The sequence below is a fragment of the Bidens hawaiensis genome, unplaced genomic scaffold (assembly GCF_021521415.1).
Source record: "Bidens hawaiensis isolate Kalapana, Puna unplaced genomic scaffold, B.hawaiensis_p1.1 tig00001961_1, whole genome shotgun sequence".
NCBI lineage: Eukaryota > Viridiplantae > Streptophyta > Magnoliopsida > Asterales > Asteraceae > Bidens > Bidens hawaiensis.
Genome location: NW_027491109.1, coordinates 1,595,558 through 1,614,717, shown reverse-complemented (window position 1 = coordinate 1,614,717; position 19,160 = coordinate 1,595,558). Strand labels below are relative to the sequence as shown.

Genomic DNA, 19,160 nt, shown 5'->3' with positions numbered 1-19,160 from the left:
AGATTTTCATTGCGCATGAAATGTTTAATACAAATACATTACATTGTTTAAAATTTACATAAAAACATCCAAGTATAAAAACTGTTGAAGATTTCCACGCCATATCCCCTTGCGCGGCGGGAACAACCACGCGCATCGATGGGATAGAACTAAAATCTTCCAAAAAGCTAGTTTTAGATGTTCAGCGTGAGGTGCTCTAAGTGTGACTCCATGCGCTACCTAGTTATCTCCTGAAAGACACGTAAAAACATTTGAATCAGTATAAACTGAGTGAGTTCACAAGTTTTAGTAACTTGATAAATCGTATTGCATCATAATCCTGATACAAATCATTCTGAAACATAATTCTGATAGCATCATTAAAACACATGCTTGGTAAAACATAGTTCTATCAACATATTCTGATAAAATCGTTCCGCGGGTTACGCGCGAACATTTCTGGGAATTGTGCTCGTCTATGCAAAGTGGCGCTGCCACTACGAGCTAAAATAAGTAATACCGTCCCGCGGGTTACGCGCGGACGTTGTGCCGGAAAACAAGGCGCTCGTCCATGCAAAGAGGCGCGACCCCTACGAGCGGGCTCAAACCCATAGTACTGCCCCATGACCATACTAGGCACTCGTCCATGCAAAGAGGTGCGACCCCTACGAGTGGGTGGATCAAACCAGCAGTCCCTACCCTTAGAGTTCCAATGGTAAAGTGATCACTTACTCGAATTCTGGCGCACATACATCGTAAACCAAAGATAACCGTTTGCATTGCTCATCATGAAACATAACTTAAACACATAATCGCTTGCATAGCTTGTAAGTATACCATGATAAAACATTATTTAAGTACGTGTCCCTCGCCCCGAAAACAGTTTAAAAACAGTGAAAACAGTGAAAATAGGGGCTGTGAGACTCACCTGTGGTTCTTGTTAAGGGATTAATCGAGATTCGGGTTTTCTTGGTGTTGGCCTCGGAATCGAAGGTCTAGAATACGATTAAATAACAAGAAGTATATATATTAAGATCAAGAAATAGGAGAATATAAGGGTTGGAAAGTAGATCTCAAGGTTATATTCTCGGCTTACCTAGTAACAGGATCGGAAATGAAAACAACGGATGCTTGGGAGAGGATTAGTGCAAGTTTGCAGTTCTTTGAAGTGTGTTTTGGGTGATGATTTAGGTTACATATTTATAGGCAAACTCAATGGAACACAATCCCTTGCTTTAGGGGATTGTAATCTTTTCATATCTAGGGGTAATGATGATAAAGTATGGAAATTATTATTATTTATTTAAAAGTGGAGTAGTGGATAAAAGATTTTGATTTTGATTTGGTCAGGACATGCAGGTCTGGGGTTGGTGAGAATAGGGTGGCTGACAGTTGACTTTTCGTGTTACAGTGAGCTTTTTCAGGTACTTTGGTCAGTGTACAGTAAAAAAAAATGGAAAATCTCTGAAACACGCTACTGTTTCCTTTTTGGGCGGGAGTAATCTCCTTACGTCTGGAGAATAGACTAAGTGTTCCGTGCGTATCACTTTGTGCGCATAGCTTTCTGCGTGAAGGACATTTCTTTGCTGCGGGTAGGTGCGTAACCTTCTCGCAGTTAGGGACATTGAGTTTCATTTGTAGATTCTCCAGGTGGTCTTGGTATTTCAACATAGTGATCAGTTATGTTGAAGTCAATTCCATCTTGGAGCTTCAGACAAACTAGCTCTCAATGTTCCCGCCATGCGGGGAGGTTAGTTCCCTTCCGCACGCGCATAAACGATTTAGGGTGCACCCGCCTTAGCATCATGCGTGACGGTCAACCCATTAGACAACATAACGTTAAGGTACATGAAAACATAAAGCCAAAACATTCGCGCATGGCGCATATAACATATGCCCACGCTGGTTTTTAACATGGCGCGCTCGCGCAGGGCGCACATAATATGCCCGCGCTGACTAACATGGCGCGCTCGCGCAGGGCGCACATAACCAATGCACGCGCTGACTAACATGGCGCGCTCGCGCAGGGCGCACATAACATAATTACCTAATATTTAGGTTGATTACTTGGTTTAAGGGATTGGGAATTTACCGGGTGTCACAGAGAGGTCCAACATAATCTCATTATAGTATGATCATACGACCATCATAGTGGCCGAAGCCCGATCGCATTGGCAATGGTTTCACCGATACTCATTACTTGCTTAACACTTTCAATGTTTATACTCACAGATAATAGTTTTGCTTATTTTTACTCTATTATTTATATCATTATATATTATCATTTGTTCGTGTCAAAACTGGTGAATCTACTCACTTAACATGTGTTGTTGACAAATATATATATTTTGTACGCATTTGCAGGTTACATATTGGATTGCTTATCGAACTGAAGCTCACGTAGAGATGACCTTAGGATGTTAAACATAAACAAGAATAGTTGGTTTTGTATTGTAATTTTCTCTATTTTTGTTGTACTTAAATGTTCGTTGACAATTAATAAATTAATTAGATATTGTCGCTTTACAATTGCATGATAGTACCTTGTGAGCTGTGGCAATCAGTTCACGCCCCAACATTTCCGCCGTAGGTTGGGGTGTGACATTAGTAAGTTTATTTTTTTTGTTAAAAGTGGTTCAGTTCGGTTCTTTTTGTTAAAAAAGAGTGATTCGGTTTGTGTTTTTATTAAAATAGTTTGGCTCATTTGTTTTTGACCAAATGGTTAAGTAAATGAGAGAAACAAAAACTATTTTATCCCTAATGGAAAAAATAAAAAGGTTAACAAAAAGTACTAAAATATCATAATTTCGGAAACGTCAATTGTTTATTTGCATGAAATTTAAAAAAGGTACTAAAGTTGCATAGTTGGTCAAACCTCGGGTATGAAAAGACACTTAACTCAATGATGAATAAAATCCACACTATGTTATAAGTTATAACCCATTAACAAAATGATTTTGACCCATGACCCATAGATATCTAGAATGAATGAGATGAGAGATTAGAAATTAGAAGAAGTATAGAGTTGACACCTAAACTTCAACATTTCTTTTATTAGTATTGTAAGATACATGTAATACTTTTGTAATTTTGATGGTCTTAGGTCAGATATTATAATGTGAGACGATATGATATGTTATACGCGTTTCAATAATAATTGCCATTTGGATTTATGAGGATTTTGATAGTCACATGTCATGATTACAAATTAGGTGTTTTTTAAGTGAGAATTTTGATTTATGTAAATAAAATTCATTAATTTTTCAAGATCGTTATAAGTAATTAGGTAGTCGAAAAACATTAACAAGCAAACATGATAATTTATCACTTTATTGTATATACTATACAATAAGAGTATCCACTATGATGATGACCATTTATCGCAACCGGTTGTAACACAAAAAGAAAACAAACCCATTAATTAAAAATTTGGAATATTTTTTTTTCACAGCCGGTTGCAACCTAGGTTGTTCCAGCAACCTAAGTTTGCGACCAAACTTTTATATATAACTTAGTTTTTTCATGAAAATTACAACGTTAACCTTTTTTTTAAAACATTACGACATAGTTTTATTTATAAAAAACATTGAACATTTGGATATAAATTTTATATAAAATAAAGCATTTTTATTTTATAAAATATTGGTTTAGGTTGGGTTAGGTTGTGATAGTGAGTAAAACATTGAATTAATTGGATTCGGCTGTATAGTTAGAAGATAAGGAAATTCTCATGGGTTATCTGTACACAAGGTATGTACTAATCATTTCAAGAGCATACAAAAGAGGACAAAGTAATTATACCTCAATAGGACCTTATCAATCATCATCAAGATATTCGAAAATTGCTATGGTGATATACAATTTCCCTAATATCATCTCTTAACCAAAAGGAAAAACATATGGATTATGCTCGAACAAAACGAATAACCCTAAGGAAAAGATAATTGAGGTCCAAGAAGAAAAAGAAGAAGCAAAGTTAGAAAGAAATACTTCTAAGAATATAACAAAATTTATTTGACGTTTCATAATCAAAAGATTTCTAGTACTTATAGCATTAAGATTCACATACCATCATTGGTATATAAGTTTCTTCATACTGATGCAATTTTATATACAGAATGTCGAATTTAAACAGTCAATCAAATAATAATGAAGTCTCCAATCAAAGAAGCAACAAGAACATGACAGAACTTGATCGTGAGATTCATGAACAATATTTAGTTAAAGTGCGAGAGATAATTCATGACACAATAACTCCTCTCACTGATGCGATGAAAGAAGAGATACATAAAGTTAAACACTCAAATAAGGTCGTTAGAAACCATCCTTATCAAAAACCTGCACATCATGATGAAAGCATTCATAATCTCAAAACTGATAGTCGATTCGATAATAAGCTCAAGAAACCTTTAGTAACTCAAGGTTGTAGTTTTAGGGATTTCAAAACCTATGAACCAAAAGAATTTTACGGAAACCAAGGTGTCATATCAACTTTACGATGGCTTGAGGAAATCGAGTCCATCGTCATCATTAGTCAATGTACTGAAATTCAAAAGATTCAGTACACATATCTAAAATTTAAAGGTGAAGATCTGGAATGGTGGAACACTCTAATCGTAAGAAAGGGCAGAGAAACCTTGTATCAAATGAAATGGGAAACATTCAAAGAACTTGTATTACAACAGTTTTGCCCCATAATAGAAGCCAATCATATTCCAATAAGATAGATGTTACAAATCTCTTAGAGTACAATATTAAGTTTCTTGAATATGGCCAATCAACTCCGCGTATAAATGACTCATAATACAAACAAAGTTATTCAATACATATCAGGATTACCCAAAGAGATAGGAGATATAATAAAACCCATAAGCCTCAAACAACCTCCTCGGCCATGGAATTGGCCAAATATTTGATCAATAGTATGGAAAGAAAAACGGAGGTTAAAGAGAAAAATAGTATAAGAAAGAAAGAAAAAGCTACAGTCAAACAAATGAAGAATATCAAACAAGAGAAAACATTTGAATACAACAGACCAATATGTCAGAACGTGGTAAACGACATTATGGAAAATGTCGAAAACAAAACAAGAACAATATATCAATCACATGTACTTTCTGCAACAAAAACGGTTATTCTGCAGAAGACCGTAGAAGGAAAGCAGTTGCATGCTTCAAATGTGGAGAAAAAGGACATCTTAAAAGTGAAGGTTCAAAAACACAATAAGCAATGAAAAGATCGGCAACAGCGACACTAAAAAGGATGAAAAACAAGGATCATCTGATAACTAAGTATAAAAGCGAACAAGAGGATAAGAAATAGATAGTCCACTCTAGTAGCCATTTGTAAACTTGTGTCTAAACGAGAAGAGGGTAGTTAAATCCCTAATAAATGTAAAGAAAGATATTAGCATACAGATACTGTCTTTATACAAGAATGCGTATGTGTAAAGGAAAAGATATAGTTAAATTTCGAAAGTTTTCGAAATTCAAGAAACTATGTTATTTAATCATCATCTATAGTAAGATGAAATAAAGAGAATGAATTAAACTAAGACATAAGAACATCTGAACTTTTAAAGTTCGAAGGGTACAATTGATAAACGGAAGGAATCCGTCAAGATCATGAGGTAAAGGATTACATGTGTGACATCCGTCAAATTTGAGTCTCGATTAGTAACCGTTTTGTAAACTTTTATTACGTAAACCCGACTCAACTTTTTTTAGAACCTTATTTAATTATTATATAATATTATTATAGACCTCTATCATAACTAAATAGATGTTTGTATACAAGTTTATACAAGTTTTGTGGCTTTTTATAGACCCCGAATTATTTATCTTTTGAATATCTAAATTGTTGCTATTATTTATTGTTTTGTATACAAGTTTTGTGGCTTTTTACTACTATATACTTATATGCTCAACCTTATGAATTGCTCACCAACCTTTGTGTTGACAAACTAAATTTTAGAACTGTTACAGGTTTGACTTTTGTTGACTCGAGGACTTGACGAAAACGTTACCAAGACTATTAGGATATTAGTAAAACGAACAACATAATTGCTACTTGTATTCAACTTGTTTGTGTGGACGAGATGTGTTGTTTATTAATTTGTTGAAATAAAATGAGTTGATAAATATTGTCACTTTAAATAGTGTCTTGTGTTTTTGGGCAATCCGTTGCACCCTGGCATGTTCCGCCGCCTTTGGTCAGGGTGTGACAGATTGGTATCATAGCATGTTACTATAAGATAGGTGGTTAGACGTAACGAACTAGTATAGTCTTTACTTTAGGATCCTTATACGTGTTGCCTATACGTGCTTACCCTACTTGATTGTTCAATACACTTGTTTATTTATATACTTATTTATTATATCAAATCATAAACATACACATACACACACTTTCATAGTACTCCAAGGTATCCTTACCTTAAATCACAAAAACATTAGTTTTCATTGTGTTTTATGGATCACGAGCTTAACTTGGATCCCGTTGTTTCAAATCCCCTTAAAGATTGTCTCATATGAGATGACCACTTTAAGTAGTCGAATGCGAGCGTTCCGCTCGCCATCCTAAATTTTCGGTGTTAAAACAATAGAACAACGGTGGTACATGGACTAGTGTTTTGACATGACGTTGTATTCCGATTTATTATTTTTGTTACAATCGTTATTTGAGTCGAGAACATGAAAAAGATGCGGTGGTACGTGCACATGTTTAGACTCCAACATGGTAGTTTTGTAAAAAGGTTTTTAGTGTCGGAATATCAAGTCGTGGTGGCTCATGCACGATTTCTCCACCTATAAATCTTAAAACATTATTATTACATTTCAAGAATTTAAACCATTTTCCATTTATTTTGTTATATATTCTTATCACAAGTCTTCATTTACAAATGTTATATTCTCTTATATTGTTAATAATTCTTTTATATCTCGATTTTATATGGTAAAGTTTTACACCAATTTTCTCATTTTGATTTCACGATGATTTTTATTACAAATTTCGTTCATTATGATCTCTTCAATATGATTTAAATATATATATATATATATATAATCATATTAAAAAAGTTTTATAATAAATTTCACCTTAACTTTTCAAGTAAATTTCCTATTGTATAAACTTTAAATTGTCTTTAAAGTCCTTGTACAAAAATCTTATAAAAATTTTATTTTTGTAACTATTCCGTTTATTTTGGACGATCACTTCAAAATTTTAATTATTTAAACTTCTCACGACATTTTTAATTATACTACATTATATAATACACGTGGTAAAAAAATAAATAAAAAAAAATAATTTACATCATATGATTTTCCGCGTTTTAAAATTCTTATGATAGTTTTGTCATGATTTCTCAAGAAAGTCACAAACTAATAACTTGTAATCTTCTTGAAACCCTCATGCAAAACTTCATATAAACTTTACTTTAAAGACAAAAAAATCGTTTGCTCGTGATTTTTCGATTTACAATGCCGGACATTTTAACTTACCATGATATTCTTCACTACACGATATTAAGTAACGAACTTGGTAAAAAATATATAAATATATATATATATATATATATATATATATATATAAAATAAAAAATAAAAAAAATATTTTTCATTTCGCAACTTTATATTCCCAAAACGAAACTCATCATTCAATGTTTGATACCTCATAACAAATTTTGACATTGAATTTACTTATTCTAAATTTCCTCATAAGCAATAAAAAAAATTATTGTAATCTTTATAAAAAAAATTGTGTGATTCACACGCTCGGATCTCAAAAATTTTTATTTATATAATAAAATATATATATTTATATATATATATATATTAACTTGTAATTTTAATTATCAAAATTTTCATGGATACTTCAAACATTATTTATAAGTTATGATATTTTCAATTCAATACATCCCAAAAATTTAGGTATAAATTTGACAACTTACTAGAGTTGAAGGACCAAAAGAAAATACCCGACACAAGAAATGAGCACAAATATATGGTATGGCCCTTTTGGGATTTAAACATATATTAGTTTATATTCAAAATATTACCATTTCCAATGTCTAGCAAAATAAACAAACACTTGAGTTAGTGGACATTTAACGAACAAAAAACATTAAAACAATTTGAGTTTCATAAATATATATTATTGTATCATTACAATATATATTTATATACTCCTCTATTGATAAATAGTAATAGTAATAAGTGCAAGACATATGTGTACTAATAGTATATATTATTAATACATGTACAATGTACACAATAACGGCTTAAAGCCTCTAGATTACTATCATGCATGCACATATCATTTAAAAATTTGCCACGTTATATCCAGGGACGGAACTACAAGGGGGTCAGGAGGGTCCGTTGACCCTCCGGCCACCCAAGTATTACTTACACGAGATATCATCTCTTTACTAGATCTGTGTATTTTAACCCTTGATATCGCTAGTTTAGAGTATTTAAATCATCTAGTAGTTAAAGTAAACAAAGAAATGTGACACAAAACTGAGTTCAACGGAAATTTTGAAGATGACGAAGTGCAGGGGGTTTTATGAAGAAGACAAGGGTATTATGGTAATTCTCTAGGTAATACAGATTTCTTTTTTTTATTATTATTATTTAAATCCAACCAATAAAAACAAACCTATGACTCTATGGTGTACTAGTACTACATACAAAAGCTTAAAGAACTTTTCCCAGTTTCTATTTAACTTATTTTTCTTTTCTTGAATGACCTGAAATATTTAATATGAACTATTTTATGAATGAGTTAATTTTATTTACTTTTAATTTGTTAGTTTTTTTATTTATCTTTTCATTTAGTTAAAATAATACCTTAGTTGGCTATCTGAACCGACCACAATTATACACATATATGTTTATGTTGACCCTCCGATAAAAGGTTTCTGGTTCCGTCACTGGTTATAACGAAGTTCACCAACATAGTTACTTCATGATAAAGTAATACTTACTTTATTGCCATATGTGTATTTAACTAGAATTTTGAAAAGTTTACAATTAAAATTATATACTATTAGTTGGTTTACACAAAAATATATATATAGAGAAAGGGGAACAAATTGGGAATCGGGAATATTTTCAAAGCACACGTATGCATAGCTTTTAGTTTTGGATCACCCACACAAAGGAAAATAAGAATCGTGAATATTTTCAAACTATCTATGAGCCGCTTGAGAGCCGTCTTAGTATTTTTGGAAAATGGGAGTTAAACCCAGAAGTAACAAGCTACCAAAAGACAAGGGACCAAAAGTGAAAGATTGAATTTAGGAACCCATCGCGCTATGCGATGAGCCCAGAACACAGGTCATCGCGTATCGCGATGGACCTTGGTGAATCAGCGGACACGTGTCACAAGCTGGTATGGCGGCGTTAAAATTGCGGCGTCGCGATACGCGACGGGTTAGAGAATACCCATCGCGTATAGCGATGGGATGCGAGATCAGCCTATAAAAGGGGGGCTACGGCTCATTCAAATCTCACACCTAAATCATTCTCTCTCTAGAATTACTCTCTCACTACCCCGGTTTCCGTGCCCCGAACCGACAATCGTCACCTCGTAATCCGTGCCATATACTGACGATACCTCGAAGTGCGTGCCACCCAAAAATAACCCGACATTCTATCTCGAAGTACGTGCACGACACGACGACCACCATATGCCTCCTCGTTTTGCGTGCCAAGCTCTGAGGTTCCGACAGTCTAAGCTCTAGAACGCGATAGAAGAGTGGAAGTGCTGCTCAATCTATCTTAGTAATAAGAACTTTAAATACCCGTGTAAGATAGGACTTCTGCCTAAGTCATTATTTTATTATATTACATGGCTTAGACCATAGTCAAGGGTATAGCCCAAACCTTGATCATAAATATGTTTACATAAGCTTTAAACATACAAGGATTATAGTAATGTTTCTTTACAATTAAGAAACACATATTTTTCATTCATAAGGATATAGTCAAATTACAGTTTCTTCACGATTAAGAAACATAAAATTTTAAATTCAAAGCTAGCAGTCAATGAATGTTCCTTCTTGAAGAAGAAACAGATTATAGATGTTTCTTCATTAAGAAGAAACTCGTTATATGATTGGTAAATAAACCAAAAGACTATAAGTCTCAATATTTTATTTAAACAAATGATCAATCAAGGTTTAAAGCTATCAAAACTAGACTAAAGGTCTATAGCCGGATCAAGAAACGATCCGGATATTTATATACCTATTTTATTATAGGTCAATCAATCAATCAATCAGTCAATCAATCATTCATTCACAGTCAAGGTTTCAAACGAGATCACCATATCATTCAGAACAGACAATCACAGGTGAATACGTTCAAACCTTTTATAACGTGAATACGTTAACCTTTTCAATCAATCAAAATATATTTATACTCGATAAGATGAACGGGTGTTTGTCTTAACGAGTCAGTCAATGTTTACATGAGATTATATGATCTCTAAAACGTTATAATACAATATAGACAATAAAATCAACTCAGACCGAGTACACATGTGTCTGGATTCAAACATAAATGTTCAGCCCATCAATCAATGGCCGGTGTGGCCGCGGGCTAACGGTCATAACTAGTTCTCCTTGAAGGGGCTATACGCATATAGCTCGGGGGAACAACCGTGTGTGTGTAGGGGAGTGGTACAAAGTAGGGGTGTCAAACGTGTCGGGTTGGCAGGTTGGCGGGTTGCGGGTTGGCAGGTTGACGGGTTGAAATGTGCAACCCGAACCCGACCCATATTATTATTCGTGTCAACCCAAACCCGCACACACATAAATTCGGGTCGACCCGAACACGACCCATTTAACCCATATTTTTTAAACAAGTTAATTTATATAATCAGACATACAAATTATAATAAAATCAAACCATATATTGCAAAATTCAAATGAAATTTAAGCATGAGTCGATTTAGATATAGATGGATTTGTCGATATGTTCATGCATATTGGTGAATAGGTAGAAGAAATGCGTTTTGGGTAATGAAATTTTGGTTGAGAACTTAAAATTGTCGTTCACGAAAAATAGAATTTAAGAGGAGACTTAAAAAGGTAATGTGGGGAATGAATAATAATTAAATTCTTCAACCATTTTAAAACTAAAAAGGGAATATAAATTTAATTTTAAAATATCTAAAATTAAACAGGTTAATGGGTCAACCCGTTTTTATACAGGTCAACCTGAACCCGACCTGTTTAGAAAACAGGTCAACCCGAACCTGACCCGTTTTTTAAACGGGTCGTGTTAGCCGACTCAAGACCTGTTTTTTTTTTCGTGTCGGGTTCGGGTTGGGTTTCAGGTCGTGTCAAGAATTGACATCCCTAGTACAAAGCCCAGACGTGGACGTGCATCTGCTGAGTGTACAGAAAACTATAACTGTATTGTAATTGTCAGTCAAATTGTTTTATAGAGTCATACGTGTTCACCAGCATATAGCTGACGTATATTTCCCCACGTTTCAGGGAAACAGATTAGCACAGGTAGCAAGGGAAATAATCATTCATGGAAATAGATGCTCGCAAGGTAGAAATGGCTCAGTTTTAAATTATTAAAATATTATAAACAAGATTTCAACAAGATTTATAAATCAAACACTTGGGTATTTATTACCCGAAAAGTTTCAAATAAATTAATATTTTATTATAACCAAAGTTTTCCGCTAAAACAAACCGCAACTCTGATGTATTTACAAAACATGTACCAACTATTGGTCATACGCCTAGGCCCTAAGCTGGGGTGTGACAATGACCTAAAATGTAGGACACGATGTTAAATACATATAACACAATGACTTGAAACGTAAAACACAATGGAAACAACATATTACACAATGACTTGAAACGTAAAACACAATGGAAATAACATATTATACAATGACTTTAACGTAATATACAATGAACGTAATACTATTTTTCTCAAATTAAGTGAATGTCATATGTCAATCCGAATAAAAGACAATGAACGTATTACAAAATGACTAAAACATAATGACGAACAAAAAGACACAATGGTTTAATATTTGTTTTAATTTTTGTCTTTAATATGAGTACCAATTGAAAAACACAATGATCAAAATCTATGATTCAATGCATATGAAAACTCAATTAAAAGAAAAATGAACAAAAAAAAACACAATTAAAAAAACTCATTAATTTTTTTTATTTTTATATACAATATGATACTCATATTAAAGATAAAACAATGTTTGTTATTATGGTGAATTTTTTTTTAAAAAATGCCGCATGAAAAAGTTATGGACGTTTTAAAATGATGGAATAATTGACATGTGCGTTGCATGTGGAGAGAGAAAGTTAACAAAGGTGAGTTATTACCTTCATGCCCTTTCCATTAATTTTTATTTATTAAATTAATCTCAACCATTCAAACATAAAATCAATGGATTATATTTTTTCTCACCATTCTCATTTTTATTGTCCTTCGAATTTTTAACTTTATCTTAATAAATGATTGGATTGCGTTGGGTTGAGTTGTGATAGTAGATAGTTAAAAAGGTTGAGGAATGAACCCTGTTTTAATATATATCTTAAATAAATATAAACAAAATTTTTAAAAGCTTTCTCGTTGCTCGCTACATTTGATCCGAATTCACGGGTATAAGTCTCACCAAAACCCAGATAACCCTTAAATGAGTTATAATATCTTATTAAGTTATAAATTAATCTCACCGAATATTTGATATGAAAATCCTATAAAATAGGGATATACTAAAAATTAATATCCGATTTAAAAAAAGATTATTTATAAATAAGAAACAATTTGTAGTAAAAAATTAAGCGGGCCATGTGTATCACCAAACACATTACTTTTAAACTGTGTTATAACGTCTCATTTTATTTGTAAAACTCTTTCATTATAAAACCTAAGTATATTATTAATTTCCTTACAATAGATAAAATTAAAATTTTTAAAAATATATAAATATTAGAAACGAACAAATATAAAACAACCTCTTTATGGTAAATGGTTGAGTTATTTTACAAAGGCTAACAAAAATGAGAAGTGTGAGAATCCATAATTAATTTAAATTTGTCAAGTAGAGACCAAAGAAAAAAAATGTATAAAAATAATAGTACACATTTTCTCTCTTCACATGCAAGTCACATGTTAATTCCCCCATCAATTGTTAAACATCTATAACTTTTTCATATGATATTTAAAAGTTTTTTTATCTTTAATATGAGTATGATTTTGTTATATAAAAATAAAAAAAATATTACGTCGTTGTGTCTTTTAGCTTACCATTGTGTTTTTTCGTCATTGTGTTTTTTCGTCATTGTGTCTTTCTGTTTGTCAATGTGTTTTCTTTGCCATTGTGTCTTTCAACTGATCATTGTGTTTTTTTTTTAAATACTAAAAACACTGTTGTGTAATGATATGTAAATATAATGAAAAATACCAACAAATTATCTAATATATAAAACACAATGATGAATACATATTACACAATAACCTGAAACATAAAACACAATAATGAATACATATAACACACCGGCCTGAAACGTAAGACACAATGACCTGAAACTTAAAACGCAATGGAATCTACATATTACACAATGACTTGAACGTAATACACAATGAACATAATGCTATTTTTCTCAACTTAAGTGAATGTTGGACACAATGACTAAAACACAATGATAAGTGGAACACAAATGTTGAGCATAAAGACACCATGACGAACAGAGTGACACAATGATATAATATTTGTTTTAATTTTTATCTTTAATGAGTACCAATTGAAAAACACAATGACCAGAATCTATAACAAAATACATAGAAAAACTCAATTAAAAAACACAATGGACAACCAATAATACAATATAAAAAACCCACTAACTTTTTTTTTATTTTTATATAACAATATGATATTCATATTAAAGATAAAAAGCCACTTATTATTATGGTAAAAAATTATAAAAGAAATGTCGTATGAAAAGGTTATAGGCGTATTAAAATGATTGAGTAATTAACATGTGTCTTGCATGTGAAAAGATAAAATTATCATAAGTGGTTATTACCTTTATAAATGGTTATTACATTCATGCCCTTTTTATCAATATTTATTCTCAAACTAATCTCCACCATCTAACTTCTCACCTCTTATTTTTGTAGGGTCAAGTTATTCTACAAAGGGTAATAAAAATGAGAAGTGTGAGAAGCCATAAATAATTGACATGTGTCAAGTGAAGACCAAAGGAAAAAGGGTATAAAGGTAATTGTACATATTTTCTCTCCCCACATGCAACGCACATGTTAATACCCCCATCATTTTAGAATGTTTATAATTTTTTCGTATGATATTTAAAAAAAATAAAAATTCATCATAATAACAAGCGTTTTTTTTATCTTTAATATGAGTATGATTTTTGTTATATAAAATTTAAAACAAAAATCACGTCATTGTGTCTTTTCGCACACCATTGTGTCTTTTTCGCTTATCATTGTGTCTTTTTTCGTCATTGTGTCTTTTCGCACACCATTGTGTTTTCTCGCTTATAATTGTGTCTTTTTTCGTCATTGTGTCTTTTCGCTTATCATTGTGTCTTTTTTCGTCATTGTGTCTTTTCACACACCATTGTGTCTTTTCGCTTATCACTGTGTCTTTTTTCGTCATTGTGTCTTTTCGCACACCATTGTGTCTTTTCGCTTATAATTATGTCTTTTTCGCACACCATTTTGTCTTTTCGCACACCATTGTGTTTTTTCGCTTATCATTGTGTCTTTTTTCGTCATTGTGTCATTTCGCACACCATTGTGTCTTTTCGCTTATTATTGTGTCTTTTTTCGTCATTGTGTCTTTTCGCACACCATTGTGTCTTTTTTCGTCATTGTGTCTTTTCACACACCATTGTGTCTTTTCGCACACCATTGTGTCTTTTCGCTTATCATTGTGTCTTTTTTCGCACACCATTATGTCTTTTCGCTTATAATTGTGTCTTTTTTCGCACACCATTGTGGTTTTTCGCTTATCATTGTGTCTTTTTTCGTCATTTAGTCATTTCGCACACCATTGTGTCTTTTCGCTTATTATTGTGTCTTTTTTCGTCATTGTGTCTTTTCGCACACCATTGTGTCTTTTTTCGTCATTGTGTCTTTTCGCACACCATTGTGTCTTTTCGCTTATCATTGTGTCTTTTTTCGTCACTGTGTCTTTTCGCACACCATTGTGTCTTTTTTCGCCATTGTGTATTTTCGCACACCATTGTGTCTTTTTTCGCCATTAATACATGTTACACAATAACTTGAAATGTAAAACACAATTGTGAATACGTATAAAACAATGACCTAAAACGTAAGTCACAATAGCGAATACGTATAACACAATGGCCTAAAACGTAACAGACAATGGTGAATATATATAACACAATGACTTGAAATGTAAAACGTAATGGAAACAACATATTACACAATGACACAATGAACAACAAAAAAACACAATTAAAAAACCCATTAATTTTTTTTATTTTTATATAACAATATGATACTCATATTAAAGATAAAAACACTTATTATTTTGGTGTATTTTTTTTTAAAAATAATGTCGTATGAAAAATTTATGGACATTTTAAAATGATGGGGGAATTGACATGTGCCTTGCATGTGGAGAGAGAAAATCAACAAATGTGGGTTATTACCTTAATGCCCTTTTGATCAATTTTTATTTATTAAATTAATCTCAACCATTCAAATCTAAAATCAATGGACTAGATTCCTTCTCACCCTTCTCACTTTTGTTGTTCTTTGTATTTTAACTTTACCCCATTTTTGTAATACTTTATATTTTAACCCTTTATGGTATATAGCAAGTTTGTAAAGCGAACAATGTTTTTATTATTTTTTATTGTTTATATGAGTTAAAACAAGGGTTCTACTAGAGATACCATCCAAAATTAAAAACACCCACCCACTAAGCCGCGGATCGGTCAATCCGCCACACATTGGTGGGGTCTTTTAGAAAAATGTGTTTTTTTTGTCTTTTTGTTGTTTTTTTTCATTATTTTAATTTTTTTTTGTCTTTTTGTTGTCTTTTCTTTTCTTTTATTTTTTTTCTTTTGTTTGTTTATGATATTGTATTAGTAATCTTTAAAAAAAATACTTTTAAATATTTTTCTTTTTAAACCAAGTTTCGGGTAAAAAACGAGTAAACGTCAAACTTCTCGTTTTAACGAGCTAGTCACTGTTCAAATCAACAAAAATATTTCCTAACATTTTTAATTTATGTTTCATTTTATATTATTTAAATTTTAAGTTTGTGATGTGTTGGAACCAAACTTGGTTTAATACCAAGATCGAGTGGATTTACATCCTCTTAAACCCGAGTTCGGGATTTTCATTAATAAAAATTCTCAAACTTGTTTAAGCTACTGGTTTTAGAGGTGGCAAATGGGTTGGGTTGGGTCAAACAAGTCATGGGTATGAGTCATGGGTCAAAACGAGTATGAGTCAAAATAAGTTTGGGCCAAAACGAGTCAATTAAAAAAACGGTTGTTTTGGTTTGGGTCAAAATAGGTTAGGGTCAAACCAGTTTTTTTCTTTTTTTTTTCTTTTTTTTTTGTGAACGAGAATAACGGCGGAAACATTTTAGTTTTTTTAGATTTTTTGTTTTTTACTTATATAAGTTATGATTTTTTTAATATTTTTTTTTTGAATTTTTTAGGGGTTTTCTATTAAGATCAAAATTCTCAAAAAAATATTCAAAAATAATAATAAAAAAATTATAATTTAAATTATAAATCATAAACAAAAAAAGTAAAAACACTAAAATGTTTCATACGTTGTCCTCGTTCCATAAAAAAAAACCATCTAGAATCGAACCGAAATCGAAAGAATCGACGAAAATGAAACAAAGAAACAAAAAGCCAAAACCGGACTACATCAATCGAAATTGAAAAAAACAATCAAAACGAAACTAAAAGAATTCAAACCGAATAAAAACAAAACTGAAAAAACGAACAAAAACGAGTCCGGAATAGACCAGAAAGAAACAAAAGAAACCAAAACCCAACACGTCGTGGTGAAAAATCGTGTTGACTTGAAACCTTAACCGAACCCGTTTCGATCTGAAACCCGTTTCGTGCCGAAATCTGTCTTGTACGAAAACCCGTTCCGATCCGAAACCTGTCACATTTCCTTAGGATACTAACCCAAATCGAACCATTTCTTTGAACTTGTCGACCCATTTTGACCCGAAAATAAAATGATGGAATTTCAAATAACTCATTTTGATTCATTTATTTAAAACCTTTTACCCAAACCAACTCATTTAACTCTTAAAACAACTCAAATTGACTCATTTGAAAGGGTTTGGGTCAAGATTGCCACCCCTAACTGGTTTTATTGAAGTAATTCATATATTTAAATAGTATTGTTTGACGAGTTTAAATAATACGATGATATAAAATGAATTAAACAAAATTAAATACTCACAAATACAAGTTTTTATTAATAAGAAAGTTCCGAATTACAGTCTCGAGTCGGGTAAACATAAACGAATACAAATACAAAAATCAGAGATGTCACGACGGTAGAACGACGATGACGATGATGCTGGGGATAAGCCCACCACACGCAGATGAGACGACGGCGCGGGTTGTGCTGCAGTTTAGATTTGTTTTTGTGTTTTGTTTCTTTTTTTCGAACTCGTTGTTATGTATTTAATATTATTATATAATTTTTGTTTTGTTTATGTTGTTTCGTTTCAATTTTAAAATTGTTGTTTCGCTGTAATTTTAAAACCGATAGATTGAAAACAAAAAAATATTGAAAATAAAAATTGGTTACACCGCACTAAGGAGGGGCTATAAATTATGCAACACGTGTCACAGTTAGTATAAATTTTTAATAAACACCATATAAAATTATATAAATAGTTAATATTAAAAAACTTATGAACGTTGGGATCCTCTGAAATGACGATCCAAGCCCTTGTGAGCGCTACTTCCTCCTCTTCGGTCCATTGCTTGTATGGATCATGTTGAGCCATCGGCTCCCCCGGTTGGGTAGACCCGAACGCCGACATGAGGTCTTGGGGCATGAGGTAGTTGGCATACATGTTTAGGTTCGGGTCGGGAAAAGGAAACTGATTGTTTTGGTTTGGTTGGTTTTGGGTATTCGGGTTCCATTACATGTTTACGTTCAGTTGGTTTTGCGAACCATGGAATTGACCGAAAGGAGGGAATGAGTGGTTCAGGTGGTTTCTAGGATTCATTTTTGTTGTATTTATGAAGAATTTGGTTATGTGTAGTATATGAAATGGATATGAGTTTGGAGAAGAAGAGGTATAGTATATGCATATATGTATATATTGTTTTAATTAATTTTGTTTTTTTTATAAATGATCGTTTGGGGCCCAACGGTCATATTTTAATATAATAATATTTAACGGCAACAAAAACCCCGCCCCCTATCGCCAGGGGGTGTTTGCGCTCCCTATCGCTTCTTTTCTCCCTATTTCGCCGCCCACTACATACGGCCTAACACAAAAACAAAACTAACAAAATCAAGAAATAAAAATACAAAAAAGAGAACAAAAACAAAAAAAAACAATAAAATAATAAACGAAAGACAAAAAAAGACAAAAAAAACACATTTTTTCTAACGAGAAGTTCGATTTTTACTCGGTTTTACCTGAAACTTGGTTTTGAATGAAAAATATTAAAAAATTATTTTTTTTAAGATTAATAATATAAAAAGAAAAGAAATAAAAGAAAAGACAACAAAAAGACAACAAATAATAAAATAATGAAAAAAGACAGCAAAATGACAAAAAAAACACAAGTTTCCAAAACATCCAACCAATATGCGGCCGATTGGTCGATCCGCGGCTTAATGGGTGGGTGTTTAAGAAACACCCCATGGTGTATCTAAAAAACCCGTAAAACAATAATAGTTAGAAACATGACAATAGTTGGCTAGCTTAGTTGATTCAAGACTTTACTCACAACATACGAGGTGAGGGGTTTGAATGGACGTAAAACAAACCCTTTGTTCTTCCTACATTATAATTATTATTTTTATCTTTATTTATGTGTTGTGTATATCTGCTGGTGAGATTTCATTTGTTTTTTTTTGTTTTTTTTTTTGTGTTGTTTCAGGTTAAATTATGCTAGGGATTTC

The 19,160-nt window shown here is 32.2% G+C and overlaps 1 protein-coding gene across 1 annotated transcript in view; it reads left to right on the top strand.

Annotated features, from left to right (window-relative positions):
• Positions 1 to 4,873: 4,873 nt before the first annotated feature.
• LOC143604686 (sister chromatid cohesion protein PDS5 homolog C-like) overlaps positions 4,874 to 19,160 on the top strand; it is a 28,025-nt gene continuing 13,738 nt past the window's right edge. Inside the window, exon 1 of the mRNA XM_077081090.1 lies at positions 4,874 to 5,188. Within this exon, the coding sequence (XP_076937205.1) occupies positions 4,874 to 5,188 (315 nt within the window). The remainder of the gene's footprint in view (positions 5,189 to 19,160) is intronic.